The 19,846-nt window shown below is 39.9% G+C and overlaps 1 protein-coding gene across 6 annotated transcripts in view; it reads left to right on the top strand.

Annotated features, from left to right (window-relative positions):
• The first annotated feature begins 1,599 nt into the window (after positions 1 to 1,599).
• Aasdh (aminoadipate-semialdehyde dehydrogenase) overlaps positions 1,600 to 19,846 on the top strand; it is a 45,285-nt gene continuing 27,038 nt past the window's right edge. The window contains exons 1-6 of one of the 6 annotated variants that reach the window (XM_048363825.1): positions 1,600 to 1,681; positions 2,172 to 2,311; positions 5,460 to 5,704; positions 7,360 to 7,480; positions 11,598 to 11,911; positions 16,722 to 16,914. In XM_048363825.1, the coding sequence (XP_048219782.1) occupies positions 2,309 to 2,311; positions 5,460 to 5,704; positions 7,360 to 7,480; positions 11,598 to 11,911; positions 16,722 to 16,914 (876 nt within the window). In that variant the 5' untranslated portion in view covers positions 1,600 to 1,681; positions 2,172 to 2,308. The other 5 variants (XM_048363826.1, XM_048363824.1, XM_048363827.1 and 2 more) reach the window with 5 other exon arrangements.

Here is a 19,846-nt window from a genome sequence, read left to right as displayed (position 1 = left end):
AGAAAAATCCAGAAGTGGCACTGTGGCTCAAGAGGTAGAGTGCTAGCCTTGAGCAAAAAGAAGCGAGGGACAGTGCTCAGGCCCTGAGTCCAAGTCCCAGGACTGGCCAGAAAAAAAAAAAGCTTCAGATTTTCTGTTATTGTTTCAAAACAGCTCCAATGAGAATGCTAGCTCCATGATGACCTCGGCGGTTGTGTGGCCACTGTGAAGCCAGATAGACTAGAGAAAAATAAGGTATGGTCAGCTAACAACAAATATAGGAGATATTCCTTCATGTACTTAAGATGAAGGGAACAAAAGTCATTTTAGGAGAAATGAAGCCGTATAATATAAGAAAACTGAGGGCTAGTGAAGGCAACTCAGTAGTATGGTGTTTAGAAACATACAAGTGCCATTGTTGCTTCAAAGAGAGACAACAGGATGCATTCCTTCCTGAGGGATGCATTTCTCCCCCCAAGAATTAACATTTTTCGGACAGGATGTATGCCTTCCTGAGAAAAACTGCTTCCCCAAACTTAAGCCACCTGCTCCAGATAGCAGGGTCCTTCCTTGTCTCAAGGATAAGGATCTGTTTTTATGGTAAGATGCATTCTTACCTGGAAACTCAGAAAGTAACACCAAGTGTGGTTACAGCAAAGATAAAGCACCTATCTTTGCGTAACAATGAAGCCAGACCCCCTGCCTTTACCCTGTAAGTATGCCAACTGCACAAGGAGTGTCTCTTTCCATATGTGTCTCTCTGGGTGTTTGTCTCTATCTGCCCATGAGAGCACCCACACTACTGGAGTGTGCCTCTGCCCCTTTGCTTTATGTCAGTTTGCCTGCCTGCTTGTTTACTTAATACAACTCTGCCAGGTTTTCTTACAATTGTGGCTTGTCAAGAACTTCTTATTTTGTGATCAAAGTCAAGGGCCCTAAGTGAAGAGTTCCTACATTTGAGGGGAAGCTTCACTAAACCTCGCCTCCCACCGGTGACAGCTGTAGTTCCTATCAGTCCTAGGCATGCCCTCAGAACATGGTCAGTCACTGTGTATTGTGCAGTGCTGTCTTCGCACAAACCTTTGTTCTTTTTAGCTTCACTTTATGATTGAGAAGATTACGGCTGCTTTAATATTCAAGAATCTTGTCCAGTCAGTGTTAGTGGCTCACGCCTGTAATCTTAGCTACTCAGGAAGCTGAGATCTGAGGACAGCGGTTGGTAACAAGGCTGGGCAGGAGAGTCTGACACTTTTATCTCCAATTAGCCACCAGAAAACCAGAAGTGGAGTTGTGGATCAAAGTGGTAGAGTGCTATCCTAGAGCAAAAAATAAAGAGCGCAGGGACAGCACCCATATCCCAAATTCAAGCCCCACGACCGACAAAAGGAAAAAGAAAAAAAAAAAAAAAGGAATCTCGCCTAGAATTTCCAGCAAGTATGAAAGGCTACGGTTCCAAGGTGACCAGCCCCAAAACCTGAGCAAACCATTTCTGTCTCTTCAATTCAAATACCTGGGCCGGCCGGAGAACTGAGGGGGAGGGGGCGGAACAACGCGACGTAGCAGTCCTGCGTGGCAGGCGCTGACGCAAGCAAGGCGACGTGCAAGATTGACGTGCGAGTTGCGCGCCGGACTCGCTTTACGGCTGCCTGGTATTGCTGTTCCTGTGGGGGGGGAATGTTCCGGAAGGTGGTGGAAGCAAAAGGTGTGATTGGGTCGGGCCGCCCCGCCTTCCTATCTTTTGCGGGTGTCGCCTAGGCAGGCGGGGTTGTAAGATAGAGGTGGGATCCGGGGGACATTGGCGGGCTCTTGCTGAGCTTCAAGACCACTTCGTGGCATTGGATTTGGATCTGTGGAGCCTGGTGAGCCGCCCGCCCGACCTGCCTGAGGTCTGGAGCCACCGCTTCCCACTCTGCCCCCCCCTCCATTAATATGGACTTGGAAGAATGTATAAAGCTGTAAAGTGCATTGTTTGTGAACGTAGTTGCATAATGTAAGTTAACACGCTGGTGGTAAAAAGGAAAATAATGCTTATAGGTTGCTTACCTAGTAACATAGCCCCCTGTCCCCCAAAAGCAGTAGCACATATTACCGACGAAAGAGCAGCCTCTAGAGTTATAAAGTAAAATAACTTGAATTTGATGCTATTATATGTTTAATATACTTACTAGATTTTCCTTTCTTGTTCTTCAAAGGTCCCCAAAATGTCTGGGCATGGAATAAGTGGAGTATTCTTATGAGTCTGTATATTCATGATTCGATGAATGAGAAACCTGAGACTGGGTTTTGCCTCTGAGATCATGGAAATTAAAAACAGTTATTGTAGATATGTATGGTGAGTGTTATAATTTGCCATAATTTTCTAAGCCTACACTTTCTAAGTACTATGATAATCAGATCTTGTGTGGGGAACTTGCCTGTTATGTACATTAAGTATCTCAGTGTATTACATTAGATAGTGTAGGCAATTTGGTGCCCTGGAGAGGGTAGCAGAAGGTACCTCTCTTGCCAATTTCACTTTGCAAAGTAAATTCCTTCTCTGTAATTGTGGTGTATGTTATGATCCTTATATTTGTATAATGATTGTGTGTCTGCAGAAAACTTGGAAATTAACTCTTGGAATCATAAAAAGTTAATCTGTGTAGAAATACAACAAGGTTGAGTACAAAAGTACAAGTTTGTATTTTTAAGCTTTGTATTTGGAAATTATACCATTATTGAATTGAGGGTTTTCTTGATTTAAGAATGTTTTATTCTATCTCTAAGTGTTGTTAATTAAAGAACATGGATGAAAATTTATTTTGGAACAGAAAAGAAATCACCTTATGAACATAAAAAACTTAAATAATGGAAATAGGCTATTTGATAAATCTTATTTGCTCTGAAATATGGAAAATAAAATTCACAGGAAAAGAGTTGCTTTTACCTTCAAAGAAACACTAGTAATTTTCTTTTTTGCCAGTCCTGGGGCTTGAACTCAGGGCCTGATCACTGTGCCTGGCTTCATTTTGCTCAAGGCTAGCACTCTCCCACTTGAGCCACAGCACCACTTCCGGCTTTTTGTGTGTATGTGGTAGTGAGGAATCAAACCCAGGGCTTCATGCATGCTAGGCAAGCACTCTACCGCTAGGCCACATTCCAGGCCCAAACACTAGTATTTATGAGGGTTTTTGTTTTTTTTAACCCTTAGTGTTTCTTTGATAGACTTACTGCTTTAAATCTTTTTATATAATCTGCTTTGTAAAGCCCAGAAAATACCGTTTTGATATATGGTAATGCTGTATTGGTTTCTAGTGCTATAATTTAGAATCTCGAATGATGACCTAAAAGTTAAAAAAGTATGAAGTATGAAGAGCTTCTTAAAAACAAAAACAGCTTCTGTAAAACATAATAAATATTGATAAAAAATTTATAGATAACTGTTAAGATGGGGGAGGGGGAGACAGTAGAGACCAGGTCTGCGAAACCAAAAACTTCTTCTTTTTTTTTCTTTTTTTTTTTGTTGCCTGTCCTGGGCCTTGGACTCAGGGACTGAGCACTGTCCCTGGCTTCTTTTTGCTCAAGGCTAGCACTCTGCCACTTGAGTCACAGCGCCCCCTCTGGCCGTTTTCTGTATACGTGGTGCTGGGGAATGGAACCTAGGGCTTCATGTATGGGAGGCAAGCTGTCTTGCCACTAGGCCATATCCCCAGCCCCCCAAAAACTTCTTGTCAAGTGGTATTTCCCACAGGTTTGGGTCAGCGACCCTACATTATGTAACTAAAACCAAACAACTACTCAAAATATAAAGGCCAAAAATAGAACTCTCAGTGGATCACAACAGCTCAGAAGCTATGTATGTACATTCATATAAGACAAGGATAAGCAAACTCTATTGTTGACATTACATTTAAAGCCCTAGGTGAATTTCCTTTGGCATAGGCCATATGGCTACTGTATATGTTTTTGGTACACTGTGTAATATATATATATGTCTACCTGATCTAGGGAAGGGAAAGAAAAATGGTGTAAGATATCACAAGAAATGTACATACTGCCCTATTATGTAACTGTACCCCTTTTGCACAACACCTTGTCAAAAATTTTGTTTAATAAATAAATTTATTAAAAAATGTATAGATAGGTCTAAACCTGGATGGATGTAGTAGTGTGAGGTTTTTCCTCTTTATTAAAGATTGATTTGGGAGGGTGGGGATGTGGCCTAGTGGTAGAGTGCTTGCCTTGTATATATGAAGCCCTGAGTTCGATTCCTCATACCACATAAACAGAAAAAACTAGAAGTGGCTCTGTGGCTTAAGTGGTAGAGTGCTAGCCTTGAGCAAAAAGAAGCCAGGGGCAGTGCTCAGGCCCTGAGTTCAAGCCCCAGGACTGGCAAACAAAAACAAAATAAAGATTGATTTGGGGATTGAGGGTATAGCTTAATGGTAAATGCTTTCTAGCATGCATAAGGTTCTGTTTATTCCCCAACACTTGAAAAAAAAAACACTTTTCTTTCACTTACTTTCTACAGGAATGTAAAAGAAGAATTTATTTTCATTAGTTATTCTAAAGCCATTTAACATTTGATTACTTAATCTCTAACAGTAACCGAAGGAACATTGTTAAAATGTTTGTTTAAATTTGGTTTTATTGGGGGGTTGGGAGGGAAGAGGTGACACTGTTCAAAAAGAAATGTACTAATTACCTGACTTTCATAACTGTAATCCCTCTGTACATCACCTTTACAATAAAAAGTAAATAAATATTAAAATTGGAGATTAAAATGTAAATTTGGCTTTATTGGTTAATTTTTCAACCAATTGGGAAAGAAGTCTACATTTTTTTTTCCTGATTCATTCTTATTTATGTATATAACATCCTTTCAAAAAAATTGAGCTCTGGGGCTGGGAATATGGCCTAGTGGTAAAGTGCTTGCCTCGTATACATGAAGCCCTGGGTTTCCTCAGTACCACATATATATAGAAAAAAGCCAGAAGGGGAGCTGTGGCTCAAGTGGTAGAGTGCTAGCCTTGAGTAAAAGAAGCCAGGGACAGTGCTCAGGCCCTGAGTTCAAGCCCCAGGTCTGGCAAAAAAAAAAAAAAAATGAGCTCTGATACAGTGTTTAACTGTATAAGATTAATTTTTAGTCTCATTCTCAACAGTTACCTTACACATTCCTTAAGTTCAAAGCTTCCGTAGTTATGTATCTTAGATACAGATTTTTGTTTCTCTTTCTTTTTTGGCAGTACTGGGGTTTGAACTCAGCACCTTGTCTGAGCCAGACTTCCAGCCTTTGTTGTTTATTTATTTCATGGTGCAAGGGATAAAACCCAGGACCTCAGATGCTGGGCAATCATTCTTACCATAATTTACAGTCTGGCCCAATAATAGTCCTTTTTGAGAGGAGTAATTACAGATATTTCTTCCTCTTTCTGCAATCTTTCTAAAACTGACCCTACTCCGTGTTTTTTTCTGTGCATATAGAATTCTCTGCCACTGTTTAGTTGAACTTCAGTAAAATGACTCTTCAGGACTTGGTGCATCAAGCTGCCTCCCTTTATTTGGACAAAGTGGCTGTATGTTTTGATGAATGTAACAACCAGCCTCCAATTTATTATACCTATAAGACAGTGATTAATGCTGCTTCAGAACTGTCCAATTTTCTTCTATTACACTGTGAGTTTCAAGGAGTTCGAGAAATTGGTCTCTACTGTGAACCTGGGATAAACTTACCCTCCTGGATATTAGGGTAATATTTTTTTTATAAATTTAATACTGATATTACTCTAAGATAATTTGTAACCATACATAGAACACATTGCAAATTTTTGTTCTATTTACTATGATAGTTATTAATTGTTTTGTTTTTGTGGTACTGGAGATGGAGCCCAGGGCTTCTTACATGCTAGGCAACTGCTTTACCACTTTTAAGTATTGGATTTTTCTGTGCTGCTTATTCAGTCTTTTTTTTTTGGGGGGGGGGGCAGCTGTCCTGGGGTTTGAACTCATGGCCTGGGCTCAGTCCCTGAGCCTCTCTGTGCTCAAGGATAGGGTTCTACTACTTGAACCACAGTGCCACTTCTAGCTTTTTCTGAGTAGTTTGTTGGAAAAATAAGAGTCTCACAGGCTTTCCTGCCTGGGATGCCTTTGAACCATGGTTCTCAGATTTTAGCCTCCTGAGTAGTTAGGATTTAAGGTGTAAGACATCAACCACTGGCTTTCAAGGTATTTTTGCTTAAGATGACTACATGATCCTTGATTTTGTTTATATAAGTGTTAGTATGTACAGAAATTTAAAAGTGGCTCTTTTTCTCATTAAATTATTCTTATTGGTGAAATACACCTTTTTTTTTGTTTTTTTTTTGGCCAGTCCTGGGGCTTGGACTCAGGGCCTGAGCACTGTCCCTGGCTTCTTTTTGCTCAAGGCTAGCACTCTGCCACTTGAGCCACAGTGCCACTTCTGGCCGTTTTCTGTATATGTCGTGTTGGGGAATCGAACCCAGGGCCTCATGTATATGAGGCAAGCACTCTTGCCACTAGGCCATATCCCCAGCCCCTGAAATACACCTTTAAAAAAAATAATTTTCGGGCTAGGGATATAGCCTAGTGGCAAGAGTGCCTGCCTCGGATACATGAGGCCCTAGGTTCGATTCCCCAGCACCACATATACAGAAAACGGCCAGAAGCGGCGCTGTGGTTCAAGTGGCAGAGTGCTAGCCTTGAGCGGGAAGAAGCCAGGGACAGTGCTCAGGCCCTGAGTCCAAGGCCCAGGACTGGCCAAAAAAAAAAACAAAAAAACAAAAAAAATAATTTTCCTGTGAATGTTTAGCTTCTTTAATGTTGTCTTGTATAGACACATGAAGAAATTAGACTCTGATTCCTGTTTGGTATTATAATAGTGGCCATTTAATCAAGATATTATAATACCTGTACTCAAAAAACTCATTTTATTTCCTTATATTCAGTGATAATAACTTACTCCAGTATTTTATACTATATTAGATACTCACTAAAAGCCAGATGAAGCTGTGCATTAGTGGCTGAGATCTGAGGATTGTGGTTCAAAGCCAGCCCAGGCAGGAAAATCTCTGAGACTCTTATCTCCAATCAACCACTAAAAAGTTGGAAATGGAGCTGTGACTTACATGGTAGGACACTAGCCCTGAGCAAAAAAGCTCAGGAACAGTGCCCAGGTCCTAAGTTCAAGCCCCAAGACAGGCAAAAACACAACACAACAAAACCAAGAAACAGCAAACTGAAATAGTAATATTTAACCAATGATGTGTTTTTGAAAACATTGGTAGTTTCTAGTAACCAGTGAAGGGCACAGAGAAATAGCAGTGCTTCCGAGATGGTTATACTAACTAGACAGTTCTATGTTGACTGTTGTGTTTGTTTTCTTAGAATACTCCAGGTCCCTGCTGCCTATACTCCAATTGACCCAGATTCACCACCATCATTATCAAGTCATTTTATGAAAAAATGTGATCTACAATATATTCTTGTTGAAAAAAAGCAAATTAACGTAAGTCTAGATGTTTAACTTTGTAATATGTATATGTTATGTTTATCTTTGAGTTTAAGAGTTACTTCTTCCCTTGTCTTGATTTCTGAATTTACTGACTCCAGCAGTTTTTCTCAGTCTCAGCACTATCAATATTTTGGATTAATGGTTGTGGGAACTATCTTGTATACTGTAAGATGTTTAGCAATATTCTTGCTCCTCACTTACACGATATTAATAGCGTCTTCTCATTGTAATTGTCAAACAGGTCTAGACATTGTCAAATGTCCCCTTCTGCCCCTTGTACTTCATTGAGAACTACTACTTTATGGCATGAAAGTATCTTTTAGCCTTAAAATAATTTCTCAATTTCCTGTTTCCAGATATTTCCTATACTAGAAAACTTTTTATAGTATTTGAAAGTTTTATCTTTATGTATTTATGGCAATTAGAGTGGTCAACAACATTAAAGAACTGAGACCTGCTGGGCGCCAGTGGCTTTTGCTTGTAATCCTAACTACTTAGGAGGATAAGGTCTGAGAATTGTGGTTTGAAGCCAGCCAGCCTGGGCAGGAAAGTCCATGAGATTCTTTTTTTTTTTTTTTTTTTTTTTTTTTTTGGCCAGTCCTGGGCTTGGACTCAGGGCCTGAGCACTATCCCTGGCTTCTTTTTGCTCAAGGCTAGCACTCTGCCACTTGAGCCACAGCTCCACTTCTGGCCATTTTCTGTATATGTGGTGCTGGGGAATTGAACCCAGGGCCTCATGTATATGAGGCAAGCACTCTTGCCACTAGGCCATATCCCCAGCCCTCCATGAGATTCTTATCTCCAATTAACCACCAAAAAACTGGACCTGAAGTTGTGGCTCAAGAAGTAGAGTGCTAGCCTTGAACAAAAAAAAAAAAAAAAGGAGCCAGGGACAGTGCTCAGGTCCTGAGTTCAAGGCCCAGTACTGACCAAAAAAAAAAAAAAAAAAAAGGTCAGGGACAGCTCCCAGTCCCTGAGTTCAAGCCTTAGGATGAGCAAAATTTTTAAAAAAAATTTAAAAAAGAATTAAAACCAATTATAACCATGCTTACATTTTGAAAAAGAGATTGGCTCTTAGACTAGACCTTTAGGGAAAACTTAGTTTATTATTTTTTTAAGTGCTAAAGATATAGCTAAGAAATACTGCTTTAGAGACAAGAATTAGTAGTACATGCTCAGCAAGAGGCAACCCTTGTTTGTTTGCCCTTGCTCTCCTCTCTTTCTTCTTGAAGGGCTTCATGAATGCTAAGGAATTACTCCTCCACTGAGCTTCATTCCTACTCCAGACAAGCTTTAAAACTTGTCTTTTGTGTTGACAGTTGACCCTGGGGCTTTGTGTGCACTAGACAAGTGTTCTTCTACTTAGCTATATTCTCAGCTACCAGCGTTTTACTATTATTTCTTTTTTCTTTCCTAATTTTCCTTACTGTTGTTTTAGAGGTGATATACAGCAAGGTTACCTTTACATATGTCAGGTAATAGGTACATTTTCTTTCATACAGTGTCATCTGTTCCATCACTCTCTCTCATCTCTACCCACAAGTTGCATAGTTCACTTTTTTTTTTTTTTTTTTTGGCCAGTCCTAGGGACTGAACTCAGGGCCTCGGCATGGTTGCTGAGCTTTTGTTCAAACTCAACCATTTGAGCCACTTCTGCCTTTTTCTGTTTATGTGGTGCTGAGGAATTAAACCCAGGGCTTCATGTATGCTAGGCAAGCACTGTACCACTGAGCCACACTTCCAGCATAGTTCACTTTCATCAATGTCTAGTGCACTCCATTGCTGCACTTTGTCACCCTTTTTTCTCAGATTCTGTGCCCTCCCTCCCCCCACAGGTATGCACAGGAGTATACCATATATAAGGTAAAGAGTTAATTCATCAGAAAAAGAAAAAAATTAAGAAAAAAGTCCTTTGTTTCCTTATGTTTGATGTTTATTTCACACAATTCTTGATACAGTGAGCCAAAAGAGAATAGTCTTAGGAGAGAATCACAAAGGTACAAGTGCCTCTTATATGTATATTTCTTTATTTCTTGAAAAGAAAATATTATAAATTTCTTCTTTTACTAATATATCTTAAAATTTTATTGTAAAGATGATGTACAGAGGGGTTATAGTTACATAACTCAGCTAATTGGTACTGTACATTTCTTTTTTAACTGTGTCATCCTCTCTCTATAAATTTCTTGTAAATAAAATATTATTTTACCAAGAAGAAAGAACATTATAGAAGACATTTAAGTTAGCCTGCTTTTAGCCATTTCCTATATAAACCCATCTGTATTGGGGAATAAATTAAAAGCATTGTATGTGTTTGTGTGTATATTTATATGTACTCAGAAGTTACCAAGATCTCAAGATGTATGGATTAAGGACTCTAAAAATAAAATTGAAGTGTTAATTTGACTAATAAGTGTTTTTAAATTAAACATTTATGGAGGATGAGGGGCAGTGACTTGTGTGCATATATGGACATGTGAAAGGGAAACACCCTTCATTTTTACTGATGTTAATTAAACTGATGTTAATTAAACATGGAAAAATGAAACGAAAGTAAATGAAGAAATATCTGTGTCTGGCCAAAGCTTTCTCTTGTAGTCCTCAAAGTCTTTTCATAAGTAAATTTTGGATAAGTAAGTAGACTGAAATAAAGCTGTAACATTTGTTTTTCATAATAACCTTGGTGTTGTTGGTGCATGGCTGTGGAAATTATTTGTCAACAGGCTCTGTTGAGGAGATGGGTATTAGTAAGAAGAGTTTGGGTTAACGGGGATGAAAAAGGATGAATATGGTATAGAGTGTCTCTAACTGTCATATCAAGATTTGGTAGAGGTTTGGTTTTTGTTGTGTAGTTCTCAGAATTAAATCCAAGGCTGGGTGTGTGCTAGACATGTGTACTTGAGTCATGCCCCCTTCCCCAGACCGTCTTTGTTGTGTTTTGTTTTGAGATAGTCCCCTAATTTTACATTGGCTAGCCTTGAGCTTGAGACCTTCCTGCTTCTGACCTCTGAGTAGTTGGGATTACAGGTATGTGTGGGTCACTTTCCTGAGATGTTTTTTGAGACATAGTCTCTTATGTAACCCAGGCCAGACTCAAATTCCTAATCTTCATATACCAGCCTACCCTGTGATTAAAGTCATGCACTACCATGCCCAGCTAAAGATATTCTGTTTATATGTGTATGTGCAGATACTGGGGCTTAAACTTAGAACCTCATGTTCTAACTTGTTTTATTTTGTTGCTCAAGGCTGGCCTTGTACCACTTGAGCCACACTTCTACTTCTGGGTTCCCTGCCCCAGCTCAAGGTATTTTTTTTTTATGAATGCTTAATAAGGACTTGGGCATGTATTAAAACCCCATAGGAAATGCCTTTCTTCCTGTTCTACTATTTGGATGATAGTATATGTATTCCTTTATTGAATAAAGGAACAATGATTAAACATTGAGCATAGACCACCATTGCATTGCAGTTGGCATGTTTTCATATGTCAGTTTGAAAATAAATACAGTACTTGCTTGAGGTATTCTTTTTTTTTTTTTTTGCCAGTCCTGGGCCTTGGACTCAGGGCCTGAGCAGTGTTCCTGGCTTCTTTTTGCTCAAGGCTAGCACTCTGCCACTTGAGCCACAGCGCCACTTCTGGCCGTTTTCTATATATGTGGTGCTGAGGAATCGAACCCAGGGCTTCATGTATACGAGGCAAGCACTCTTGCCACTAGGCCATATTCCCAGCCCGCTTGAGGTATTCTTTTTTTTTTTTTTTGCCAGTCCTGGGCCTTGGACTCAGGGGCTGAGCACTGTCCCTGGCTTCCTTTTTGCTCAAGGCTAGCACTCTGCCACTTGAGCCACAGCACCACTTCTGGCCATTTTCTGTATATGTGGTGCTGGGGAATCGAACCCAGGGCTTCATGTATACGAGGCGAGCACTCTTGCCACTAGGCCATATCCCCAGCCCCCGCTTGAGGTATTCTTATTTGTTCTTTTATTCCTAATACATAGGAAATATTATTATCCCCCCAAAAACCCTGTTAAATAAGTAACATATTTCATGTTTCTTCTGTATAAAAGAACACATTTTAACATTACTATTATAAACTATTTCCTCTAACAGAAATTCAAAGCTTCCTATGAATCAGTATTGAACTATGGTACAATTACAGTAGAACATAATGATCTAGTACTCTTCAGACTACACTGGGAAAATGTTGCCATGAACTTGATGCTGAATGATAGACAAGACAAAAATGAAAAAGAGAATAGAAAAGACTGCATGAATTCTGAGCAGAGCAAGGAAGGAAAAGAACACATGGATGTGAGGCTAAAGTACTGCTTGGCCTATGTTCTGCATACATCAGGGACTACAGGAACCCCAAAGATTGTCAGAGTGCCTCATGCATGTATACTGCCAAATGTCCAACATTTTCGGTAAGTCCAAAACAGGATTCTTAAAACTTCTGTTTCAAGTTAGGTGTGATTTATACCTGCAATCCTAGTACTTGGAAGGATCACGAGTTCAGGGCCAGCTAAGATGATATAGTGCAACACTGTGATAGTGAAATCAACTCTCTTTTTCCCTGCCCCCCTAAAACAACAACAGGATTTTCTTTTTTTGGGTGGGGGGGTCAGGGCTTGGTTGCTGTCCTTGAGTTTTTTTGCTCACAGCTAGCACTCTACCACTTTGAGCCACAACGCCATTTCTGGTTTTCTGGTGGTTAATTGGAGATAAGAGTCTTATGGACTTTCCTGGCAGGCTGGCTTTGAACCACAATCCTCAGATCTCAGCCTCCTGAGTAGCTAGAATAGCAGGTGTGAGCCACTGGTGTCCAGCTCAATTGACTTTTTTTTGGCCAGTCTTGGGGCTTGAACTCAGGCCCTGAGCACTGTCCCTGGCTTCTTTTTTTTTTTTAATTTAATTTATTTATTAATTGAACACAAATTTTTTTGACAAGGTGTTGTGCAAAAAGGGTACAGTTACATAGTAGGGCAGTGTGTACATTTCTTGTGATATCTTACACCCTGTTTTTCTTTCCCTTCTCTAGGTCAGGTATACATACATACAATACACAGTGTATCAAGAACATATACAGTATCCATGTGGCCAAGCCCAAGAAAATTCGCCTAGGGCTTTAAATGTAATGTCGACATTAGACAATATGTCGACAGTAGTCTTATATGAACGTACATACATAGCTTTTGAGCTATTGTATTCCACTGAGAGGTCAATTTTTGACCTTTATATGTTGAGTAGTTTGGTTTTAGTTACATACTGTTGGGTCGCTGCCCCAATCCTGTGGGAAATACCATTTGACAAGCAGTTTTTGGTTTCACAGACCTGGTCTCTACTGTCTCTCCGTCTCCCTTTGTTAACAGTCATATATCAGGGAGATCATGCCCCTTTGTTTTCTGTGTTCTAGGCTTGTCTCGCTCAACATTATTTGTTCAAGTTCTGACCATTTCCCTGCGAATAACAATGTTTCACCATTCCTAATCGCTATGTAGTATTCCATTGTGTATAGGTACCATATTTTTTGGATCCATTCATCTGTGGAGGGGCATCTGGGTTGTTTCCATATTTTGGCTATTGTGAATTGTGCCGCGATAAACATGGAAGTACAAATGTCTTTTTGATATCTTGGGACCTGCTGTTTAGGATAGATGCCTAGGAGTGGTATGGCTGGGTCATAGGGTAGGTCTATATTGAGCTTTTTGAGAAACCTCCATACTGTTCTCCAAAGTGGTTGTACTAATTTCCTGGCTTCTTTTTGCTCAAGGCTAGCACTCTACTACTTGAGCCACAGCGTCCCTTCTGGATTTTTCTTTTTTTTTTCAGCCAGTCCTGGGCCTTGGACTCAGGGCCTGAGCACTGTCCCTGGCTTCTTTTTACTCAAGGCTAGCACTCTGCCACTTGAGCCACAGCGCCACTTCTGGCCGTTTTCCATATATGTGGTGCTGGGGAATCGAACCCAGGGCCTCATGTATATGAAGCAGGCACTCTTGCCACTAGGCCATATCCCCGGCCCCCCTTCTGGATTTTTCTATATACATGGTTCTGAGGAATTGAACCCAGGCAAGCACTCTACCAGTAGGCCATATTCTCAGCCCTCAGTTGACATTTTTAAAAAACAAATTTTCATGTTCTAAACTTTCTATTAACTCAGTATTTTTTTAAATTAAAAGGAGGTACAATTTTAAAGTGTTTTTTTTAATGATGTGTATGACTTTGCAGAATTTACTTAACTTCTGTGAATTTTCTCCATTTTAAAATGGAGAGGAAGAACAAAAATAGGAGTTTCTGAGCACTGAGATTGCTGTCATCTCAGCTACTAGGAGAAGGTGGGAAAAATCTTCAAGGCTAGCCTGGGCAAAAAGTTACAGACAGCTCCATCTCAACTAACAAGCTACCAGTAGTGATCTTAGTTTGGGAGAGGCATAGGTAGCAAGATTGCAGTCAGAGGTCGGTCTGGGTAAAAACATGGGATCCTATCTGAAAAATAAAGCAAAAAAGCTGGAGTTGCAGAATGCCTGACTAGCAAGCTTGAAGCCTTGAGTCCAGGTGGCGAGGAGGGGGCAGGGGAAGCCACTCTGAAGAAGTTTACTTTAGCTTCTTTCTCAGAAGTTTCTGCTTTTAGTCATATAAAGGAAGTCTCAAAGTTTCTTTCTGCATCTGGTCAATGTCACGTGTTTTCAGCATACGTCAATAACACACCAACTCTAGGGTTCCAAGCAGGTCTCTGTATAACCATCCCTGCTTCATGTATAACCAGTTTATTAGACAACTTCCCCTGAGCCTTACAGATTGTAAATTCATACTTTAGTTCTAGTCCAACTTTTACTTTTGTTTTAAAATCTCTCTTTTCTGAAATTTTCCTTTTGAGTGCATTTTATGCTTTCTTGAAATTAATGACCATGAATGCTTCATATCACCAACATCTATGTGTAGAATGGAGACACTAAAAATTGTTTTCCTGATTTGAGCTTTGTTGGAAGCTTGTTTATAGTTTGTTAGCTCTCCGCTTAACACATAGCCAGGAAACCAGATAGTATTTATGAAGAATAATATGTTAAAAATTGAAGTTTGAAAGGACATAGCCACCAAAATAGAAAGACAGCCAATGATATGGGAAAGGATATTTACCAGCACAGCAACAGACAAAGGCCTGATATCGGTCATCTACAGAGAACTCAAAAAACTAAGCCCCTCCAAGCCCAATAAACCTATTAGGAAATGGGCAAAAGAGCTAAAGAGAGACTTCACAAGAGAAGATATAAAAATGGCAAAGAAACATATGAGGAAATGCTCAACATCCCTGCTAGTAAAGGAAATGCAAATAAAAACAACCCTGAGATACCACCTCACCCCAGTTAGAATGGCCTATACTCTGAACTCAGGAAACAACAAATGCTGGAGGGGCTGTGGGGAAAGAGGAACCCTTCTCCATTGTTGGTGGGAGTGCAAATTAGTACAACCACTTTGGAGAACAGTATGGAGGTTTCTCAAAAAGCTCAATATAGACCTACCCTATGACCCAGCCATACCACTCCTAGGCATCTATCCTAAACAGCAAAATCCAAGATATCAAAAAGGCATTTGTACTACCATGTTTATCGCGGCACAATTCACAATAGCCAAAATATGGAAACAACCCAGATGCCCCTCCACAGACGAATGGATCCAAAAAATATGGTACTTATACACAATGGAATACTACATAGCGATTAGGAATGGTGAAATATTGTTATTTGCAGGGAAATGGTCAGAACTCGAACAAATAATGTTGAGTGAGACAAGCCTAGAACACAGAAAACAAAGGGGCATGATCTCCCTGATATATGACTGTTAACAAAGGGAGACGGAGAGACAGTAGAGACCAAGTCTGTGAATACTGTATATGTTCTTGATACATTGTATATTGCATATATGTCAACCTGACCTAGACAAGGGATAGAAAAACAGGTTGTAAGATATCATAAGAAATGTACACACTGCCCTACTATGTAACTGCACCCTCTTTGCACAACACCTTGTAAAAAAATTTATGTCCAATTAATAAAAAAAAATAAATAAATAAAAAAATTGAAGTTTGAGGGGCTGGGAATGTGGCTTAGTGGTAGAGTGCTTGCCTAGCATGCAGGAAGCCCCGAGTTCAATTCCTCAGCACCACATAAACAGAAAAGGCCAGAACTGGCACTATGGCTCAAGTGGTAGAGTTCTAGCCTTGAGCAAAAACAAACAAACAAACAAAAAACTCAGGGACAGTGCTCAGGCCATGAATTCAAGCCCCAGGACTGGCAAAAGTGAAACAAAACAAAAAATTGAAGTTTGACTGTAGTCTTTCATATACAATGAGTTTTTATATTATGAGAGATTCATTTATTCCATAGTTAGATTTTTCCTTTTAATCTTTATATCATACCTGAGGATCTTTCAAAGTTAATCTCTGCTTTTAGACATTGTGGGATTGTGTGTTTAGTAATGCATTACCATAAGGTTATATATCCATGCTTTGTAATACCTGATCACATATATTCTGCTCTTGTTCATATACTGAGATAAAATAAGAAATAGTAGGATAAAGTAGTCAGACGTCTCTTAAGTACCATGAAATAAGTCTCACAGAATAAGGATTCCAGTAAGAGTAAGACTGGGAGGATATTACAAAGTGAGAATACTACAAAATAGTACAAAAATGGCTTATACATTGTGGGAGCTGGCAAAGCAAGACTAAAGACCATAGGTAGGCAGTCAGGAATGGATATATAGGAGCAGGGTGGAACCTACATACATGAGATGGTCCACAGGCCAAGTCAAAAGAAACAATCCAGGGCTAATAGCAGGACTAGTTGTTTGTCACTTCTTCAGAGAAGGCTTAAAGCTTATATTAAAGTCCTCCAATGGAGAAAAGCCAGCCAATTCAGAATAACCTGGCAATTGAGTAGTTTAACCTTAGATAAGGGTTTGAGTGAATAATTAGGTGTAGGTGTTACCAAATGCTGCTTCCCTTTTGTTCTTCAACTCTTCCACTTTAGTGAGAATCATGTTAGAAAGGAAGTCTGGGGAATTGTGTTCTTGCACATACCAAATGATTTCCAGGGCCTTGTTTGGCCTGAGGACCAGACAGGTGTTTCCCACCCCTGAAAGAAAAAAATACTGGTAATATTCAGAAACTAGATCATCATAAATACCTTTTCAGGATCTATGTTTACCAGATATTTCTTGTGTTTGTGTTTTTCATAGCATACTTTTTGACATTACACAAGAAGATGTTTTGTTTCTGGCTTCACCTCTGACCTTTGATCCTTCTATAGTGGAAATATTCGTTGCTCTATCAAGTGGTGCCTCACTGCTTATTGTACCAACTTCTGTCAAAGTACTCCCATCAAAATTAGCTGCTGTTCTCTTTTCCCATCACAAAGTCACTGTTTTGCAGGTATGTCTTAGGAGCAAATAAAATGTCTTGCTTTGCATTAGTCAATAATTTTAAGTGCTTTGGAAGTTGCTTTATATTCTGCTAGTTTTTGCAGTGGATTAATAATAATAATATAATTAGCTTTTTAAGGGTTTTCACCTCATACTCTTACTTTCTTATTTAAAAATTGAAAAACAGGGCAGGGAATGTGGCTTAGTGGTAGAGTGCTTGCCTAGCATGCATGAAGCCCTGGGTTCGATTCCTCAGCACCACATACATAGAAAAAGGCAGAAGTGGCGCTGTGGCTCAAGTGGTAGAGTGCTAGCCTTGAGCGAAAAGAAGCCAGGGACAGTGCTCAGGCCCTGAGTCCAAGCCCCACAACTGGCAAAAAACAAAACAACAAAAATTGAAAAACATTCTGCCTGGAAAATTATTCTACTATCTATTTTGTACATATTGTAGCAACTAAAATAATGACTTTGAGTCAAATATGTTGAGATATGCCATTGATAGTCTCTTGTCTTGAACTTGAGTGTATATTTTGTACCAAAAGCTAGTAAGTAAATAGTTTTTAAATCCAGTATGTAATCAATCAATGTTTAGAAACATTTTCTGTTTGACCTTTTAAAACATTCTTTATTATGTACTTGAAATTATGTTATGCAAGTCTTAAGATACTACATTGTAAAAGGTAAAAGATACTGTAGATAATTGACAAATTTGTAATACATACTATTATGTAAGGTCCACCCTGGGAGGGTTCCATGCAGATGCCCCCCCCTTGTAAAGTCTGTGCTCAGTACCTGTATTACCTAGGTAATTGGCACACCTGGAGGCAGTTAACTCCTCCTTTTCTGAGGTAACATCCAATCCACCTGGCCATACCTCCTGCTCTCTTTCCTTTTCTTACTCTCTTGCTCTCTTTCTCTCTTGTTTGTTTTGTTCTGTTTTGTTTTCATTGCCAGTCCTGGGGCGTGGACTCAGGGCCTGAGCACTGTCCCTGGCTTCTTTTTGCTCAAGGCTAGCACTCTACCTCTTGAGCCACAGCGCCACTTCCAGCTTTTTTTCTATATATGTGGTGCTGAGGAATCGAACCCAGGGCTTCATGTATACAAGGTGAGGTGAGCACTTTACCACTAGGCCATATTCCCAGCCCCTCTCTTTCTGTCTTTCCTTTTCTCTCTTACTCCCTTTTTCTTCCTCTTTCTCTCCTTTCCCTCATTTTATCTTCTTCATTCCCCTCTGTCTTCCCGAACCTCCAACTTGTGTGGGCTGGCATTTTGCTTTCTCCCCAATAAACTCTTCTGTGTCTGAACCATGTGGCAGGCTTCCTTTCTGGTGAACCTTATACTATATATGTAATGTATATTCATATATATATATATACATATATATGTACATATAGAGAGAGGGGGGATCTTAGTTAAGTGTTTAACTATTGAGTTAAAACTCAGGTTTTATCTGTAAATGGAAATGATATTCATTTTACATAGTAGGAATTAAGTGCAATAGTATAGCATATTTCCTGATATGCAGTGTTTCTCAGTCCATGAAGACTGCTATGACAAAATACCAAAAACTGTGTAGCTTACAAACAATGTAAAGTTATTTCTCACCATTCTAGAGTCTGGGAATCCCAAGGTCAAGGCAACTGCAGATTCAGTGTCATATAAGGGGCACACTCACTTTTACATAGACCACTGTCTTATGTCCTCAGATGGTAGAACAACACAGGTTGTCTTTGGGCCTCTTTATAAGGGCACTAATCCTTGTTCTGCCAATATGACTGAAACTCTTCCAAAAGGCTCCACTTCATTATGGTTGAGGGCTAAGATTTCAATGTTATTAGGTTTTCAGCTAGTATAATGAGTCTCAAAAGGAATGTGGATTTCTACCCTAAGGACAGAAATCTTTGATTTTAATCCTGTTTTACATCTTAAAATATGACCAAGAAAACCTTTTGTATTAGGACTATTTTTTTAGGTACATAATTGTTGTATGGGAATTTGATCCTAAGATACAGAGAAGCTACATTTTTTTTTTTTTTTTGCCAGTCCTGGGCCTTGAACTTGGGGCCTGAGCTTCCTGGCTTCTTTTTGCTCAAGGCTAGCACTCTGCCACTTGAGCCACAGCGCCACTTCTGGCCTTTTCTATATATGTGGTGCTGAGGAATTGAACCCAGGGCTTCATGTATATGAATGAGGCAAGCACTCTTGCCACTAAGCTACTTTTTGAGAGATCAAATCGGGAGTCTCTTTTAGAAAGTTGGCTACTGTTATGGGGTTCAAGGGAGGGGATTCCCTGTCCCTCCAAGAATCCACAGCTTAGAGACAGTCTCGAGCAAAAAGGCAGGTTTATTGGGGAAGCAAAAAGCAAGCTGACCAGACAGGAACGTAGCACAGACTCGGGAGTTGAAACTGCGACAGTGAAAAGCGGGCTGACTGGCCAGGGACACAGTGCAGACTCGGGTGCTGACACTGTGAGCCCCAGCAGGCCTCAAATTGGGATTTATGTAGGGGCTTGACACAGGGGCTAGAAAAAGCAACAAATAAGTTAAGCAAGCATGACACAGATGTAGGCGGTTGATGCAGGGTTAGAGCAAGCAACAAACAACTTAAGCCATTTACAGAAGCAGAATTTTGGGGTCGGGTTGATCTAATAATCAAGACGGAGTCAGCTCTACTCCCCCCCAACATTTCCTACCATGTTTCCCTAATCAAGATGGAGTCAGCTGTACTCCCTACCACAGCTACTACAGCAGACACATGTCCCAAAGAACCTGTAGCCCCTACGCTGCTAGCACAAAGCTTATGAAGGCAAAAAACCTGAGATGGGGAACTAAACATATCCATCCTCGTTTTTTTGTGTTTTTTTTTTTTTTGGTCTCTTTTTTTGGTACTGGGAATCGAACCCAGGATGTTGCACTTGCAAGGCAAGCACTTTGCCACTGAGC

Source organism: Perognathus longimembris, chromosome 16 (genome assembly GCF_023159225.1).
Source record: "Perognathus longimembris pacificus isolate PPM17 chromosome 16, ASM2315922v1, whole genome shotgun sequence".
Classification (NCBI taxonomy): Eukaryota; Metazoa; Chordata; class Mammalia; order Rodentia; family Heteromyidae; genus Perognathus; species Perognathus longimembris.
The sequence above is the reverse complement of the archived record's forward strand: the minus strand, read 5'-3'. Positions and strand labels throughout refer to the sequence as shown.